Source organism: Lepidochelys kempii, chromosome 8 (assembly GCF_965140265.1).
Source record: "Lepidochelys kempii isolate rLepKem1 chromosome 8, rLepKem1.hap2, whole genome shotgun sequence".
Lineage (NCBI taxonomy): Eukaryota > Metazoa > Chordata > Testudines > Cheloniidae > Lepidochelys > Lepidochelys kempii.
The window spans coordinates 63,461,942-63,477,930 of NC_133263.1; the positions used below are offsets into that span (position 1 = coordinate 63,461,942).

Consider the following 15,989-nt stretch of genomic DNA (forward strand, 5'->3'; position numbering starts at 1 on the left):
TCCTCCTGTGCCTATGCATTATGGTACAGTAAAAGTACATAATCATATGCTATTTTTCCAGAGGACTCCTGCCTTCCTCAGTGCACAGGATCGACTTGCTCTGGGGATGAATCAGGGTTGTGCAGTGAAGGAGGCTGTCTATAGGATTCCTGCTTCATTGCTGAAGTTGGAAGTTGTGTACTGAATGAAAGAAGGAATTGCAAAAAAATAAAAAAGGAATGTCTCATGGTTAAGACAGTTAAATGCTGCCCTGTAGAATTGGATTTGATACCTGCCTGTGGCACAGAGTTCCCATATGATTCTGCGCAAGTCATTTTAACCAAAATTTTGGAAGGTGGTCACACTGTGTTCTTGATTTTCTGGGTGCCTAATTTGAGATCCTGGGTCTGGATTTGCAGAAGTTCTGAGCACTCAAAACTGTAACGGTGCCATGCTTGAATATTTAAAATGCTATATAATTCTAAGAACTCTGAAAAATCAGATTCTAGGCAATTCAAATTGGGCACCCACAATTAGTGACTACTTTTGACCTTAATCTCTTTCTTCCTCAGCTCCCCACTTGTACAATTAAGATACTACCAGCCCCTCACATGACATGCATTTTGTGAAGATAGATTAATGTTTGTGAAGCACTCACATAATATAGTGATGAACACCATAGAAAAGCTCATGAGGAAATAAATAATTTGGTTTTAAGGACAGGGTTTGAATTTTCAATAGATAAGACATGGGGGCACACATACAACAAAATATGGAATAATTGCTCATAATTGACCACTGTCCATTCTGTGCACTGAATGAAACAGGTGTCCTGTGGAAATAATGCTATGTAATCATGTAATTAAAGACTGTATCATCTTGAATATGCAGGAGGAGACTGGATTATGGTTGAAAAGGCAACCTTAATTTTAGAATTACCCTAACATTTGAGTTCTTGACTTTGTAACCTTAATTTCTTTTAACAGTTTTTTCTGTAATATGTATATAAATTTTGATGAGACAACCAGATTTTATTTTTATTAATAGTAACCAAACTGCCTAATATTTTATTTACTACAGAAATTTACCAAGCATCTGTTATTTTTCAGTATGTTGTTTTTCATAAAAACCACTGAAATATAGCAACCTCTTAGTTATTGGGTTATATTTCATACTAAATGTTCTATTAAGTTCCCACCATGCTGCTTCCCTTAGGACATGTTAAAAAAAAATCTTTGGGCACATTCAATTACATGTTCTGCAGAAAAAAGTACAAGTCTCCAGTTGACTAACTTCAGGTTATTATAGGCTAAATGCATATGATTATGCTCAGAGAACAGCATTTTGATTCTTTTTCACCTCCTAAGATGTAGAACAAATGCTAACTAAATCCCACTAAAGAATCATAGAATCATAGAATATCAGGGTTGGAAGGGACCTCAGGAGGTCATCTAGTCCAACCCCCTGCTCAAAGCAGGACCAATCCCCAACTAAATCATCCCAGCCAGGGCTTTGTCAAGCCTGACCTTAAAAACTTCTAAGGAAGGAGATTCCACCACCTCCCTAGGTAACGCATTCCAGTGTTTCACCACCCTCCTAGTCAAAAAGTTTTTCCTAATATCCAACCTAAACCTCCCCCACTGCAACTTGAGACCATTACTCCTCGTTCTGTCATCAGCTATCACTGAGAACAGTCAAGATCTATCCTCTTTGGAACCCCCTTTCAGGTAGTTGAAAACAGCTATCAAATCCCCCCTCATTCTTCTCTTCCGCAGACTAAACAATCCCAGTTCCCTCAGCCTCTCCTCATAAGTCATGTATTCCAGTCCCCTAATCATTTTTGTTGCCCTTCGCTGGACTCTTTCCAATTTTTCCACATCCTTCTTGTAGTGTGGGGCCCAAAACTGGACACAGTACTCCAGATGAGGCCTCATCAATGTCAAATAGAGGGGAACGATCACATCTCTTGGTCTGCTAGCAATGCCCCTATATATACATCCCAAAATGCCATTGGCCTTCTTGGCAACAAGGGCACACTGTTGACTCATATCCAGCTTCTCATCCACTGTAACCCCTAGGTCCTTTTCTGCAGAACTGCTGCCGAGCCATTCGGTCCCTAGTCTGTAGCGGTGCATGGGATTCGTCCGTCCTAAGTGCAGGACTCTGCACTTGTCCTTGTTGAACCTCATCAGATTTCTTTTGGCCCAATCCTCCAATTTGTCTAGGGCCCTCTGTATCCTATCCCTACCCTCCAGCGTATCTACCACTCCTCCCAGTTTAGTGTCATCTGCAAACTTGCTGAGGGTGCAATCCACACCATCCTCCAGATCATTAATGAAGATATTGAACAAAACCAGCCCCAGGACTGACCCTTGGGGCACTCCACTTGATACCGGCTGCCAACTAGACATGGAGCCATTAATCATGACCCATTGAGCGCAACAATCTAGCCAACTTTCTATCCACCTTATAGTCCATTCATCCAGCCCATACTTCTTTAACTTGCTGGCAAGAATACTGTGGGAGACCATGTCAAAAGCTTTGCTAAAGTCAAGGAACAACATGCCCACTGCTTTCCTCTCATCCACAGAGCCAGTTATCTTGTCATAGAAAGCAATTAGATTAGTCAGGCATGACTTGCCCTTGGTGAATCCATGCTGACTGTTCCTGATCACTTTCCTCTCGTCTAAGTGCTTAAGAATTGATTCCTTGAGGACCTACTCCATGATTTTTCTGGGGACTGAGGTGAGGCTGACTGGCCTGTAGTTCCCAGGATCCTCCTTCTTCCCTTTCTTAAAGATGGGCACTACATTAGCCTTTTTCCAGTCGTCGGGGACTTCCCACGATTGCCAATGGCTCTGCAATCACATCTGCCAACTCCTTTCTCACTCTCGGATTTCCTGGATGGGAAAAATAGGTGTACAGATCTTGCTATAGAAGCTTGTTGTAATGAAGGTGTTGAAGGAGGAGGGCATGGAGGCATAGCAGATTCATGTAAAAGGGCACACCTTCCACTTCTATCTTCCTCTGAACATACAGACTACTTGGAGACTCTCTGCTTGTAAATACCACATGTGGTTTATTTAAAATGTTCCCCTGGCACCTTGACATCATTGTGCAGCAACTTACGTATAATAGCAGCTTCTTACACCAAGGACAGGAGAGGAAAGAGATCTCTCCCTCAAAAGTTGCTCTTGGGACTTCTCTTGCCATCTCTCCCCTGTGTCACTTCTTTCCTATGACTTTTCTACTTTCCAGGCTAATGGATTTATTAGCCTTGTAGCTCTCTCCAGATCATCCTCAATCTATCAGTTAGGATCAATCATCATAGTCAGGTTTACTCCTCTGCAACTAACTGGTGATAAAGTGATCAGAATGCTGGTTCAGCTGCTGTTGCCCAGCACTCTGTCACAACCAGGTAAAGCAAGTTTCTTACAGTGTGGGGATTGCGTTGAATGAGGTTAAAATGAGAATGGGTGCAAGATGTGAAGGGGAATATTTGCTTTTGTTTTCTTTCTTTTTACTTCAGTTGGTCCAGATACCACGCGAATTCTAAAACCACTTATCAGCTTTCCAGTATCCAGTGTTGTATCTTAAAGTATGATAGGGTATACAAACACCACAAGACAAAAAGTGGTTAAAAAGCAGATATAGGCTCAGGCAGCCCTGCCTTGCCACAACTGTAAACTATGTCAGGCTCGAGGAGGAGGCTTAAAGGGAGAAGCCCAGACCAGAGGGCTCCATCCCAAGAAGATGGACAGACTTTTCATTTTCAGCTCCCAAACAGGAGCCCAGTCAAGGGCCAAGCTGCTTTAGGTTTCCTGTCAAGATGGAGCAGTAGTACAGGTGGTTAAAGGACTCTTGAGGTATTGTGCTGCTCTTTATTTCTATTAGTTTAGCTTTATTTCCTTTGTCATGTTAGGAACTGGGATCAGGGGCTTGATCCCACAGTAGATCTCTGCTAAGAATGTAAGTCCCTTGAGGAGATGGTGGGCTGACTGAGGAAGTAGTCCAGGGAAGAAGCAAGAGTTCTGATGATATAAAACTTAACTACATGCTTCAGTGTCCCTAGGCTGAAACTCTAAGTAGGGAGAGGGACTGAATTCTCCTAAAGCCTCACAGATACCAGACACCAGGGGCTAGAAGCATTATTGGGCCTGGACCTGGGCCACTGATGCAAGGGCAAGGAACTACTGAGTTAAACTCTGTTTTTTCCCCAAAGGAGTGAGACTAAATGTGTCCTGGCTAGAAGGTCAAGCCCAAGATGAAGAGGACAGCCAGTGGACCTGGACAGCTGGTTGGCAAGACTATGGAGAGAGCACACCCAGCCACAAGTCAGTGCATCAACTGGTAAGCCATTTTGTCATGAAAAGCAATTATTTGATTTATTTCTGAATTGTTTTAATGCTGCTTTTAAAATTGAGACAGAAGAGACAAGTGACGAAAAGCTTGGTCCAGTAAAGTAGAGTTAGATTAAGAAATGGCTTAAAAAAAAAGTTAGGAACAAAGCTGAATTATGCCAAAGATTTACTCATGTTACCCTTCTAAAATGCTCAAACTTCTTTTCTAGTCTGTCTCATGTTGTTTGTAAACCTTATTTCAAAGTATGGGTTGAAACAAATAAATGAAAAATATATTAGTTTTTGCCTACTTAGCTCTCAACAGGTCCTGATCTTTCAGTGCTGAGCCTTGCAGATAGATAACTCTTTGAGACCACATTGGAATTTGCAACACCCTTCTCACTTGAGCATCCATCTCAGTAGGACACAAAATAACCACATAATAGTCCTGTCAAAAATATAAAGGAGAATAGAAAAGGCACATAGATTATTTACTGTTACCTTCTGTTGTCACTGGAGTATAGGTTAATAGAGAATCTGGAGGTGAAAAAGTATCTAATAACTTTTAAAATGGTTTCTTGGATAAACTATTTCAACATTGCACATTTCAGATTCTATAATAAAACTGGAGCTTTAAAAATTGTTACAACATTTTTCATAAACAATTCAGATCCCCATCCAGTTTATAGCTGGTAAATTTATTAGGTTGGCCTTGATGGAAACAAGCAAATATTATGGATGTTTTCCCCAGATTAAGGGTCAAATTCAGTCTCCGTTTCCGATGTGGTTCTGCTGTGAGCAGGTGGTGGAATGAAGAGGAGGAATTCAGGATGTCTTTCCTTCCTCCAATGAAACTGTGCAGGAAGAGTAGTGAATTGGATCCAGCATAGTACAGATCCTCTGCTGCTTTCATAAGAGATCACTTATTGCATAAGTGTCCTTTGTAGGATACTTCCACCACTGAGATGACGGAACCTCTGGGACCTGTGGTAGGAGGATTTTGCTCCCCTTCTCCCCAGGGTATCATCTCAGCACCTGGCCTGTTACTCTAGTTACGTGCTAAAATGTGTGGCTATGTGTATTAAATATACACTGTACACACAATTATGAATTGAATGTGGGTCTCCCATATCCCAGGTGATTGCTCTAATCACTGGGCTAAAAGTTATAAGGGGGGCACCACAACCTTCTTCTGCTGCCACCAGATTTCGAATGGGACCTGATCTTTTAGGCAGCCTCTGAGTGTGCATATCACAGTCTTGCCTCTTCATATGACTTAGGCAGCTGAATGCTTATCTTCCCTGAGGTCATGGATGGCTCTGGAGCTTAAGTGGGAGATAGGCACGTAAACTGAGGCAGAAATGTACGTGCCCAGAAGCAGAAACTTAGGTGAAGAAGCAACATTTACCCTTAGGTGTCGAGTGAGTTTAGAAAGTATTGTGAATCTCAGTGGAGCCAAAACTGGGTCTTAAGTGCCTAAATCTGGATCTTCAGTGACTATGTCTGGAGCAAATGTTCCTAAGAACATTTGTGGATCTGGGCCTACATGTGAAATACATGTTTGGTTATCATCCTCTGTGTTGCTGAGGAGGATAAAAGTCTCAGAGAAGATCAACCTAAAGCAAAGGGAAATGAACCTATAGTTGGGACCCTCTTTCCAGATGACTTCATGCTATCCTCTTGTTCAGAGAATACATTTCCAGGCGAGGGGACCCCTGTTAGGAAGAGACAAGTAATATTAATATTAATTAATTGATTATTAGAAGTATAGATAGTTGTGTTTGTGATGACTGGGAGAACCACACGGTACATTGCCTGCTGGATACGAAGGTTGAAGATCTCTGCAGACAGGTACACAGACTAATGTGTGGTGCTGGGGTGGTCATGGTCCATGTAGGTACCAATAATATAGGGAAAGGTAGGAGAGAGGTCCTGTAGGCCAATTTAGCCTGCTAGGTCTGAGGTTCAAGTCCAGGACCTTCATGGTGGCATTCTCTAAAAGGCCTCCAGTTCTATGCCCAGGGCCAGTTAAACAGGCAAAACTGCAAGGTCTCAATATATGGATACATGATGGTGAGTGGAGGAGGGAGTTAGGTTTATTAGGAACTGGGGAACCTTTTGGGAAAGGAGGAGCCTATACAGTAAGGATGGGCTCCACCAAAACCAAAACAGAATCAGATTGCTTGTGGGTGACATTAAAAATATCATAGAGGACTTTTTAAACTAAGGGCTGGGAGAAAGCTGACAGGTACAGAGGAGCACATGGTTTGGAGAGACATTCTTTAGGGGAGGATTTTTTTTAACAGGGATACTCTATATCCTAGTAAAAAGGAGAGGCTAGAAGTTGATAAAGTACGGGTAGGAACTGAAGAAACAGTCAAAAAAGAATCCCATTCAATTACAACACATGAAGGCAGACAACTAAATATTGACAAATTCTATAAGTATTTGTATACAAATGCTAGAAGTCTAAATACTAAGATGAGTAAACTTGAGTGGCTGGTGTTAAATGAGCATATAGATATAATAGACATAACAAAAACTTGGTGGAACAATGATAATCAGACACTGAATAGGTCACAATCATGGAGAAGTGACACTGAAAGAAATAATAGTCCTATATGGTAAAAAACAAACAGTACCATAGAATCTCTATGGATAGAAATTCTATGCTTGAATAATAGTATAGCATTAGGAATATATTATTGACCACCGGACCAGGGAGGTGACTGTTAAATGCTTAGGGAGATTAGATAACCAACAAAGGCGGAAAAAATGATGATAATAGGGGATTTTAACTATCCCCATATCAAATAGGAACATGTCACTTCATGATGGGATGCAGAGATAAAATTTCTCGACACTGTTAATGACTGCTTCTTAGAGTAGCTAGTCCTAGAACCCACAAGAGGAGAGGCAATTCTTAATTTACTCCTAAGTGTAGCACAGGATCTGGTTCAAGAGGTGAATCTAGCTGAACTTCTCAATAACAGCAACCATAATGTAATTAAAGTTAACGTCTGGGGTGCGGGGGTGGGGGGAATATACCAAAGAAACCACCACAGTAGCATTTAACTTCAAAAAGGGAAACTAAACAAATATGAGGAAGCTAATTAAACAAAAAAGGAACAGTCACAAAAGGGAAATGCCTGCAAGCTGCATGGAAAATTTTTTAAAACCACCACAATAGAGAAAACTATATGTATACACCAAATTTACCAAAAAAAAAAAAAAAAGACCAAAAAATACTGCCATGGCTAAACAATACAGTAAAAGGGATGGTTAGAGACAAAAAATAAATCGTTTAAAAATTGGAAGCCAAATCCTACTAAGGAAAATAGAAAGGAGCATTCACTCTGACAAGCCAAGTGTAAAAGTATAATTAGGCAGGCCCAAAAAAGAATTTGAAGAGCAACTAGCAAAAGACAGAAATGAACAGCGATAATTTTTGGTAGTACATCAAAAACACGAAGTTTGCCAAAAAATCAGGGGGGCCCTGGATGATTCAGGTGCGGAAGGAGCACTTAAGGAAGGCCAAGCCATTGCAGAGAAGCTAAATGAATTATTTGCATTGGTCTTCGCTGCAGAGGATGTGAGGGAGATTTCCACACCTGAGCCATTCTTTTTTGGTAACAAATCTGAGGAACTGTCCCACTCTGAGGTCTCAATATGAAGATTTGGAACAAACTGATAAATTTAACAGTAATAAATCTCCAGGACCAGATAGTATACATCCAAGAATTTTAAAAGAACTCATATATGAAATTTGTAGAACTTTTGACTGTGATATGTAACCTATCGCTTAAATCAGCCTCAGATGACTGGTGGACAACTAATGTGAAGCCATTTTTTTTAAAAAAAGGCTCCAGAGGCGATCCTGGAAATTATAGTATCAGGCAAATAGATTGAAACTATAGTCAAGAACAGAATTATCAGACACCTAGATGAACACAGTTTGTTGGAGAAGAGTCAACATGGCTTTTTTAAAGAGAAATTGTGTTTCACCTATTTATTAGAATCCTTTGAGGGGGTCAACAAGCGTGTGGTCCAGGGTGATCTAGTAGTGGATATAGTTCTCTTTAAATTTCAGAAAGCCTTTGACAAGGTCCCTCACCAAAGGCTCTTAAGCAAAGTAAGCAGTCATGGGATGAGGGAAGGTCCTCTCATGGATCAGTAACTGGTTAAAAGATAGGAAACAAAGGGTAGAAATAATGATCAGTTTTCATAATGGAGAGAAGTAAATAACAAGGTCCCTCAAGGATCTGTATGGGAATCTGTGCTGTTGAACATATGCATAAATGATCTGGAAAAAGGGATAAGCAGTGAGGTGGCTAAGTTGGTAGATGATACAAAATTACTTAAAATAGTTAAGCCCAAACCTGACAATGAAGAGTGACAAGGGGATTTCACAAAACTGGATGTGTGGGCAAGAAATTGGCAGATGAATTTCAGTGTTGATAAGTGCAAAGTAATGCACATTGGAAAACATAATGCCAACTATACATCACAATGATTTGGTCTTAGTTAGCTGTTAACACTCAAGAAAGTGATTTTGGAATCACTGTGGATAGTTCTCTGAAAACATCTTCTCAATGTGCAGCAGCAGTCAAAAAAGCTAATGTTAGGAAGCATTCAGAAAGGTATAGAAAATGACAATAAATATCATAATGCCACTAAATAAATCTGGTACACCCACACCTTGAATACTGTGTGCAGTTCTGGTTGTCCCATCTAAAAATATATATTAGAATTGAAAATGTAGCAAATGGCAACAAAAATGATTAGGGATATACAACAGTTTCTATAGAAGGAGAGATTAAAAAGCTTGGAAAGGAGATGGCTGAGGGGAGATATGATAGAGGTCTATAAAATCATGAATGGTGTGGAGAAAATGAATGTGTTGTTTGCCCCTGCACATAACACACAAAATAGGCATCACATAATGAAATTAATAGGCAGCAGTGTGGCAGGATGATGGGCAAAGGGTTGCTGATTCAGCCCTGTAAACACCAGCTCCCATTTAGGGGAATAAATTAGAGCTAGCTGGAGATAACCTGGTCCTAACTGGGGGAACAGAGACAGTTTTTGCCTAATTAGTCTGGAGCTATATAAAAGCCTCAGGGGATGGAAGAAAGGGAAAAGATAGGGAGTGGAAGCAGGGAATTAGCTCTTCCCTCCCTCCTGCAGACGGTGAAGGGGCAACTGTACACAGTGAAACAATGGTGGGAACAAGCCTGTGCACCAGTGGTTACTAACCCCAGGGTCTCAGAGTGACTTTGTGGACCTAGCAGAGGCAGGAGCCAAGGGGGACTCTGCTACACATGGGAGCTTGTCCAAGATCCCGTGCTAGAGCAAGTGTTTGGCAGCCCAGAGATGGAGGAGACCCTGCAATGGCTGGTCAAGCAGCAGGAGAAGGTGCAAAAGTCAATGCAGAGTTTTCAGCAAGCCCACCACTGGAGAGACAGGCCTTGCTCACCTGGCAGGCAGAACAGCAGAAGAGCCTGCAGGACTTTATTTGGGAGCAGGCTGGCATCCAGCAGTAGCTCCTGCAGAAAGTGGTGAGTTCCACAGGAGGGGATGGCACTCAGGTGCCGGGCTTAGGACTATGTAAAATGGACCAGACAGATGACCCTGATGCTTTCCTAGGCAGCTTTGAGTGGGTAGCTGCGGGGGCTGGATACGACAGGGGAACTTGGGGCCCTGCGACTGGCTCCCTACCTAGCCGGCAAAGCCCAAGAGCCTACATAGCCCTAAGTGAAGAGCAAGCCAGGAATTATGAAGCGGTAAAGGCAGCCGTCCTGGATTGGGTAGGGCTGTCCTTGGAGAAGTACCATCAGAAGTTCCGGTTGGTGAGGTGGATGGGGCAAAAGTTAATGGACTGGGCCACCTGCTGGCTGAGGCTGGACGCCCAGACAGTGAGGGATATTATGGAGGTGCTCATCCTAGAGCAGTTTTTATAGGGCCTTCCAGACAAAATAAAGGTGTGGGTGCGGAGACACCAACCAAATATAGTTGAGCCGGCTGTAAAGCTTACGGAGGAGTATGCGGAGGCGGACAGCCAAGCAAGGAAGTGGAGACTCGGAGAAGGCCCAGAGAACCTCCGCCCAGGAAGGCCCCAGAGAACAAACGGGAGGACACACTAGGGGCTCTCACAGGGTCCAGATCAGTTGTCTGCTGGCAGTGCGGATGATTGGGACACAAGAAGGGGGACTGCCGACCCATGGATTGTAGGTGGGCAAAGTTTTGTGGTTGGGCAGGGGCAGAAGCTGTCCACCATTCCAGTAATGGTGGGGAGGAAACCCCAGTGAGGCCTAGTGGACTTTGCCTCAGCCTGCTCTCTGGTACAAAGGAAGCTGGTGCAGCCGCACTGGTGGATTTCAAATGTGAAGATGGACATAGAATGCATCCACAGGGATAGGAGGCAAAACCTTATGGCCCAGGTGCCCCTTGAGGTTCAGGGCAGGTTTAAGTGGCAATGGGTCGGGGTAGTAAAGGGACCGCCTTATCTGGCGCTAGCGGGTACGGACTGAGACCGCTTCCCAGGAGGGAATGTGGGCAGAGGGAGAAAGCCCAAGAAAAGAAAAAACAAAAAAAGGGAGGTTCCCTGAGGATGCAGGCAGAAAACCCCTAGCCAACAGAGCCTGAGAAGGAAGTTATGGGTGAGACATTCACCCCCAGGTCCTTGACTGGAGAGCAGGGCCCAATGGAGGCCTTTATTAGCGGACCCCCCTCCCAGAGACCCAGGCCCCGTTGGACGAGCTTGGGGGACCAGAAGCCCTGAGTGTCTGGGAGAGGGTTGGGACTAACCCTGAACCCCTGACAGAAAGGAGTGGGGGAGAGAACAAGGGAACACCCAGGAGGCTCTGAATGATATGAGGACCTGTGGGTTTTGGTGGAGCTGTGGGGCCATCCACCCCACACACAATGTAGTTTCTGTGGTTGTGGGATGAAAGAACTCCACACGGCAAACCCTGTGATTGACTCAAAAGAGGGGGAAAAGACTGCACCGTAGGGTCGTCCCCCCCCCCCCACCCGCCGCCCCAGTAGAGAAAGGAGAGGATACATAGGTGCAAATCTGGTGGTTGGAGAAGGGAGGGAGGTGTGTGACAGGGTGCTGGGCAAAGGGTTGCCTATTATGCCCTCTCACACCAGCTCCCATTTAGGGGAATAACCTGGCCCTAATTGGGAAAGCAGAGACAGCTATCACCTAATTAGCCTGGGGCTGTATAAAAGCTGCAGGGGAAGGAAGCCAAAGGGGGCACAGAAAGAAAGGAAAAAGGCAGGAGTGGAAGCAGGGAGGTAGTCCTTCCTTCCTTCCTTCCTTCCTTCCTTCCTTCCGATAGTGAGGGACCAACAATACATAGTGAAAAAAGGTGGTGGGAACAAGCCTGTGAATAAACGGCATCAGTGATTATTAACCCCAGGGTCTCAGTGTGACGTTATGGACCTAGCACAGGAAGGAGCCAAGGGGGGCCCTGCTGCACTTTGCTACAAGCAGGTCTAAAACAAACATAAGGAAGTACTTCACAGAATGCACAGTCAACTGTGGAACTCATTGCCAGGGGATGTTGTGAAGGCCAAAAGTATAACATGGAAGAACAGGTCCATCAGTGGCTATTAGCCAAAATGGTCAGGTATACAATCCATGCTCTGAGTCTTCCCAAACCTCTGACTGCTGGAAGCTCAGACTGAACGACTGGGGATGAATCACTTGATAAATTGCTGTTCTCTTTGCTTCTTCTGAAGTATCTGGCACGGACAACTGTCAGAAGACAGGATATTGGGTTAGACAGACCTTTGGTTTGACCCAGTATGGCCATTTTGTTCTTAATTAGCCTGTGAATTTAGATCACAGTTTGGATTTTTTTTCTTGTTCTGTTATTGTTGAATGGTGCTATCAGGCTTTTAAGTTGAAAAGGTTACATTTTATTTTGCCCATTAATTAATGATGTAGAGCGCCATATGTGCTTTAGCAAAAGGTAGCAATGTATTTTTAGTAAATAGAAGTAGTCCATACTAAAACTCACAAAATATATTTTTAACAATTTGTCATAAGGGAACCAAAATTCTAATACATTTTACCCAGAAATTATTGTGAAGATTTAAAGAGATAAAGTGGGTGAGGTAGTATCTTTTTTTGGACCAACTTCTGTTGGTGAGAAAGACAAGCTTTCGAGCTTACACAGGGCTCTCCTTCAGATGTAATAAACGTTCACAGAGCAGATTAGGATATAGTCAGCCATATGAAAAAGACATTTATCTGTATTCCCTAATTCTCTTAATGCTTATGTTGAGAAACTCCTCACTTGTGAGCAATGTTGACTTTCAGGCTGTGTCCATTGCACTGTATCCAGTTCTGTCTTAACTGCAGCAATCATAATTGTTAAGTTTAAAAATGCTCTTTGAGTTCAGTGGATGAGGCCCCAGAACAGCAGAAAAACATGAAATGACCAATTTTTCTTTTCTTTTTATACATCATATTGGGTTAATCAAAGGGAATTTTCACCAAATTAGTTGGCTGTAAGATAACTGGTATAAATCAAAGTAATTAGACTCTGTGTGTGACAAGTATATTTCTATCTGTTTGATCCAATTTAGATCCATTTAAAATGAATGCATCCAGTACTTGATCTAAGCTACTTCTTGCAATTATACTTCCGTCAGTCAGTCAGTCATTCTTTAATTCAGACACACAAATTACAGACCATTTCTGAAGATTGGCTGCTTGCAGACAATGTCTAACTGAATTTCTTCTTATTTTACTCTTGTATTGTAAATATACCTGCAGTCTGGGATGAGCATAGAACTCATTTAAGAAATCCATAAGCAAGTCAATCTTCAGGGAGCTGACGCACAGTACCACATGTTTCTCTGTCTGAGCTCTGTGTCGACTGTAGTTACCCCCAGACTTCTGTCTCTCCATCCACAAATAAGCCAGCTGTTCAAACTGCAATATATTGTCAAGAGTGAATAAATACATATAAGCAGCTGTGCAATATAAGCATCTTTATCAGTATGAGTTAATTATATTTTATGCTTTAGTCCATCCACTCAATTAAAGACACACTTAGAACCCCCACCCTTTATCTTTTCTTTTCAAGAGCAGCAATTTACAACCAAGCAGATGGGATAGCACAATAATGCATCAATATGGCCACTCTCAAGCATTCAAACATCATAAACTTGAGTTAACTCATGAGATTATTTTTAAATGTATTTTTTTCTGGTATTTGAGCCTTTAGGGTTCATCTGTAATTTACATGACTCCAGGAAATGGGAGTGTAAGAAAAACACCAACGTATTACTTCTGTAGATGGAACAATGCCTCGGTTTCTCCCCAGAGATTTAAAAAAATCTAAAGATGGCAACACTTAATACAATGATGTCTGCATATTATCTCTTACTGTCTGATCTGCACCTTAAATATTGGCATCACTTAAACATATGGCTAATAGAAACATCATGTTCTGTCCCTGCTGCTCCTGGAGAACTACTGAGTATTTTTTGGTATTGACTACGACAGATGTTGAAGTGGACTTCAATAAGTGGCACTTTTCCCTCTACACCTTAATCAGCATCTCCTGGTTCACAATAAATTCTGCTTTGTGATCCTAATAAAGGGAAATCTAGGGATCAATATGATATGCAATGTATCTGGAATAATTAAATACATAAAAGCATTAATTCAATGAACTAATGTCCAAATGTTTTATATACAATTAGTACCACTAATACACCTTGCATATGCCATTTCACCTTTTAAGCTCCTTACAAGCTAGCTAATGTTCACAACAACCCAATGAGGCAGAGTGTTTTCTCATCCACATTCTACTGAGGCAGGGATGTTAAGTGTTTCAGTTGGAGCCATGATAAGAGCTTGCCCCCAGTCCTGTGCTCAGACCAGTACACAAAACCCTTCTCTCACTGCATGCCCACTAAAATGTAGCTGATAGTATATTAACTTGGTGTTAAAAAAAAAAAAGGAAGATTCTGAGTTACCGCATGAGAGCGTAGAGCTCTTCTGTTCAGTCAGCCTGATGTAAGGTGCTTGAACCTTGCATAGATATATAAGGACAAGACGACTTTTTGCCTGAGTCACAAATCAAATCTGTCGTGTCCAATTAGTTCTGACCTAGTCGTACAAGAGGGGTTGAGGTGTCACTCTGAAGCAGAAAGAACTAGGGAGAAATACTAGGAAGAGCTAAGTGTCTGGAGAAAGCTTTGGCTGCTGATTGATTTTGCTGCTATTATTTAAGTTCACAATAAAGTAAATCCCTGCATGATGATAAATTTGGACAACACATGGTGTCTGTATGTTCTTTGGTGTATGATTGGAGCCAACAGCTTCTACAAGGATTTGAAAACTTGTTAGCCTCTATCATTTTAGCATATATAAACTATATACACATTTATTTTACAAACAGGAAGACAAATAAGAAAGCTCCAACTCTGTGCATAAAATGAAGAAGCATACATGATGGTGTACTTTTTTTTTATATTATATATACACAGTAAAGACAGTTGCAAGATATATTTCAAGATAATATACTCTTTCCCCCAAAACTTTGCCAACTCTTCCAAATGGAAAACAATCAGAGTTTACCTGTATGGGCAACACCACAAGGGCAACACAGATCATAATGACAACCAGCAGTTTTGAAGGCCAGATCTTGGGTGTAACATCCCCAAACCCCACAGTGGAAAATGTCACTATGCAGAAATAAAGGGAGTCAAAGAGAGTCAACTTGTTTCCTGCTCGCTCCAGATGCTGAATTCCGCAAATACTACATAAAAAAGAATGAATAAAGAAATGAAAAATAAAACTAGTACCCAGAATAAATCCAAAGTGTTATGAATCTTACTAGCATGGAGAATTATTTTCTGCAAATGCATATATTACTGAGCAAAGAAGAGAAAATGTTCAGGTTCAAAGCAAAAGTGAGTTTTTTTTAAAAATGTTATTTAAATGTAATTTATTCATAATAAAGTTCTGTCATCTTGGAATAAGGATAAAATGATAGTGCTAGTGGTGTTAAGTTTTGATTAGTGGTTGGCAGCAAAAAGATAGTTGTGTTATAGATAACAGGATGTACTGATAATTTTTCCTTCTCATACCAGACCAAAATAAATAGCATATAGCTGCACCATTGCAATCTTCAGAGCTTTTTAAAACTATCTTTTTTGTTTTTTGCAGAAACAATTAGTGACCAAGAACCTGTATATAATTTTATTACATTTGACATTCTTTATCTTGGATTATACCACTTTGGGTAGCAAGAGCTACTAATATAAGCTAGTGGAAATGTTGAATACTACATTTTTTTGGGAGCGGGTGGGGTTAGTTAGCTAATAGGTACAGATCAGGATAGCTTGTGACATTATCTTTTGTAGCCTAACAATATCTCATGCTAATTGGATGCTGCATGGAGAAAACATGGTCTGTTTTTGGTATAAATTGACTCCAAAACATGGGATCTCAGCTCTAACAGCTTAAAGGCTGTTCCCTGATTTCTTGGTGAGCAACTGGCATACTTCAGTTTTCAGTGCTAACTACACCCGCAAATTAAATGCCAACATGGCAATTGTCAAATCTGTGCTAGAGGCTCAGTTCACCCCTCAGTTAAACAGATACAGCTCTCCCCAATTACATGGTATTTCAGACATTAAGGA

General features: G+C 41.7%; 1 protein-coding gene and 1 long non-coding RNA gene across 2 annotated transcripts in view; one reads left to right on the plus strand and one right to left on the minus strand.

Moving 5' to 3' along the window:
- KCNT2 (potassium sodium-activated channel subfamily T member 2) overlaps positions 1–15,989 on the minus strand; it is a 286,523-nt gene that overhangs the window by 128,857 nt on the left and 141,677 nt on the right. The window contains exons 10-12 of the mRNA XM_073358218.1: positions 14,923–15,103; positions 13,102–13,266; positions 4,631–4,767 (exon numbers count right to left, since the gene is read on the minus strand). Coding sequence (XP_073214319.1) covers positions 4,631–4,767; positions 13,102–13,266; positions 14,923–15,103 — 483 coding nt within the window. The remainder of the gene's footprint in view (positions 1–4,630; positions 4,768–13,101; positions 13,267–14,922; positions 15,104–15,989) is intronic.
- Positions 1–15,989, plus strand: part of LOC140916561 (uncharacterized) — a 202,387-nt gene that overhangs the window by 46,943 nt on the left and 139,455 nt on the right. Inside the window, exon 2 of the long non-coding RNA XR_012160547.1 lies at positions 4,202–4,329. This is a non-coding gene — a long non-coding RNA (uncharacterized lncRNA). The remainder of the gene's footprint in view (positions 1–4,201; positions 4,330–15,989) is intronic.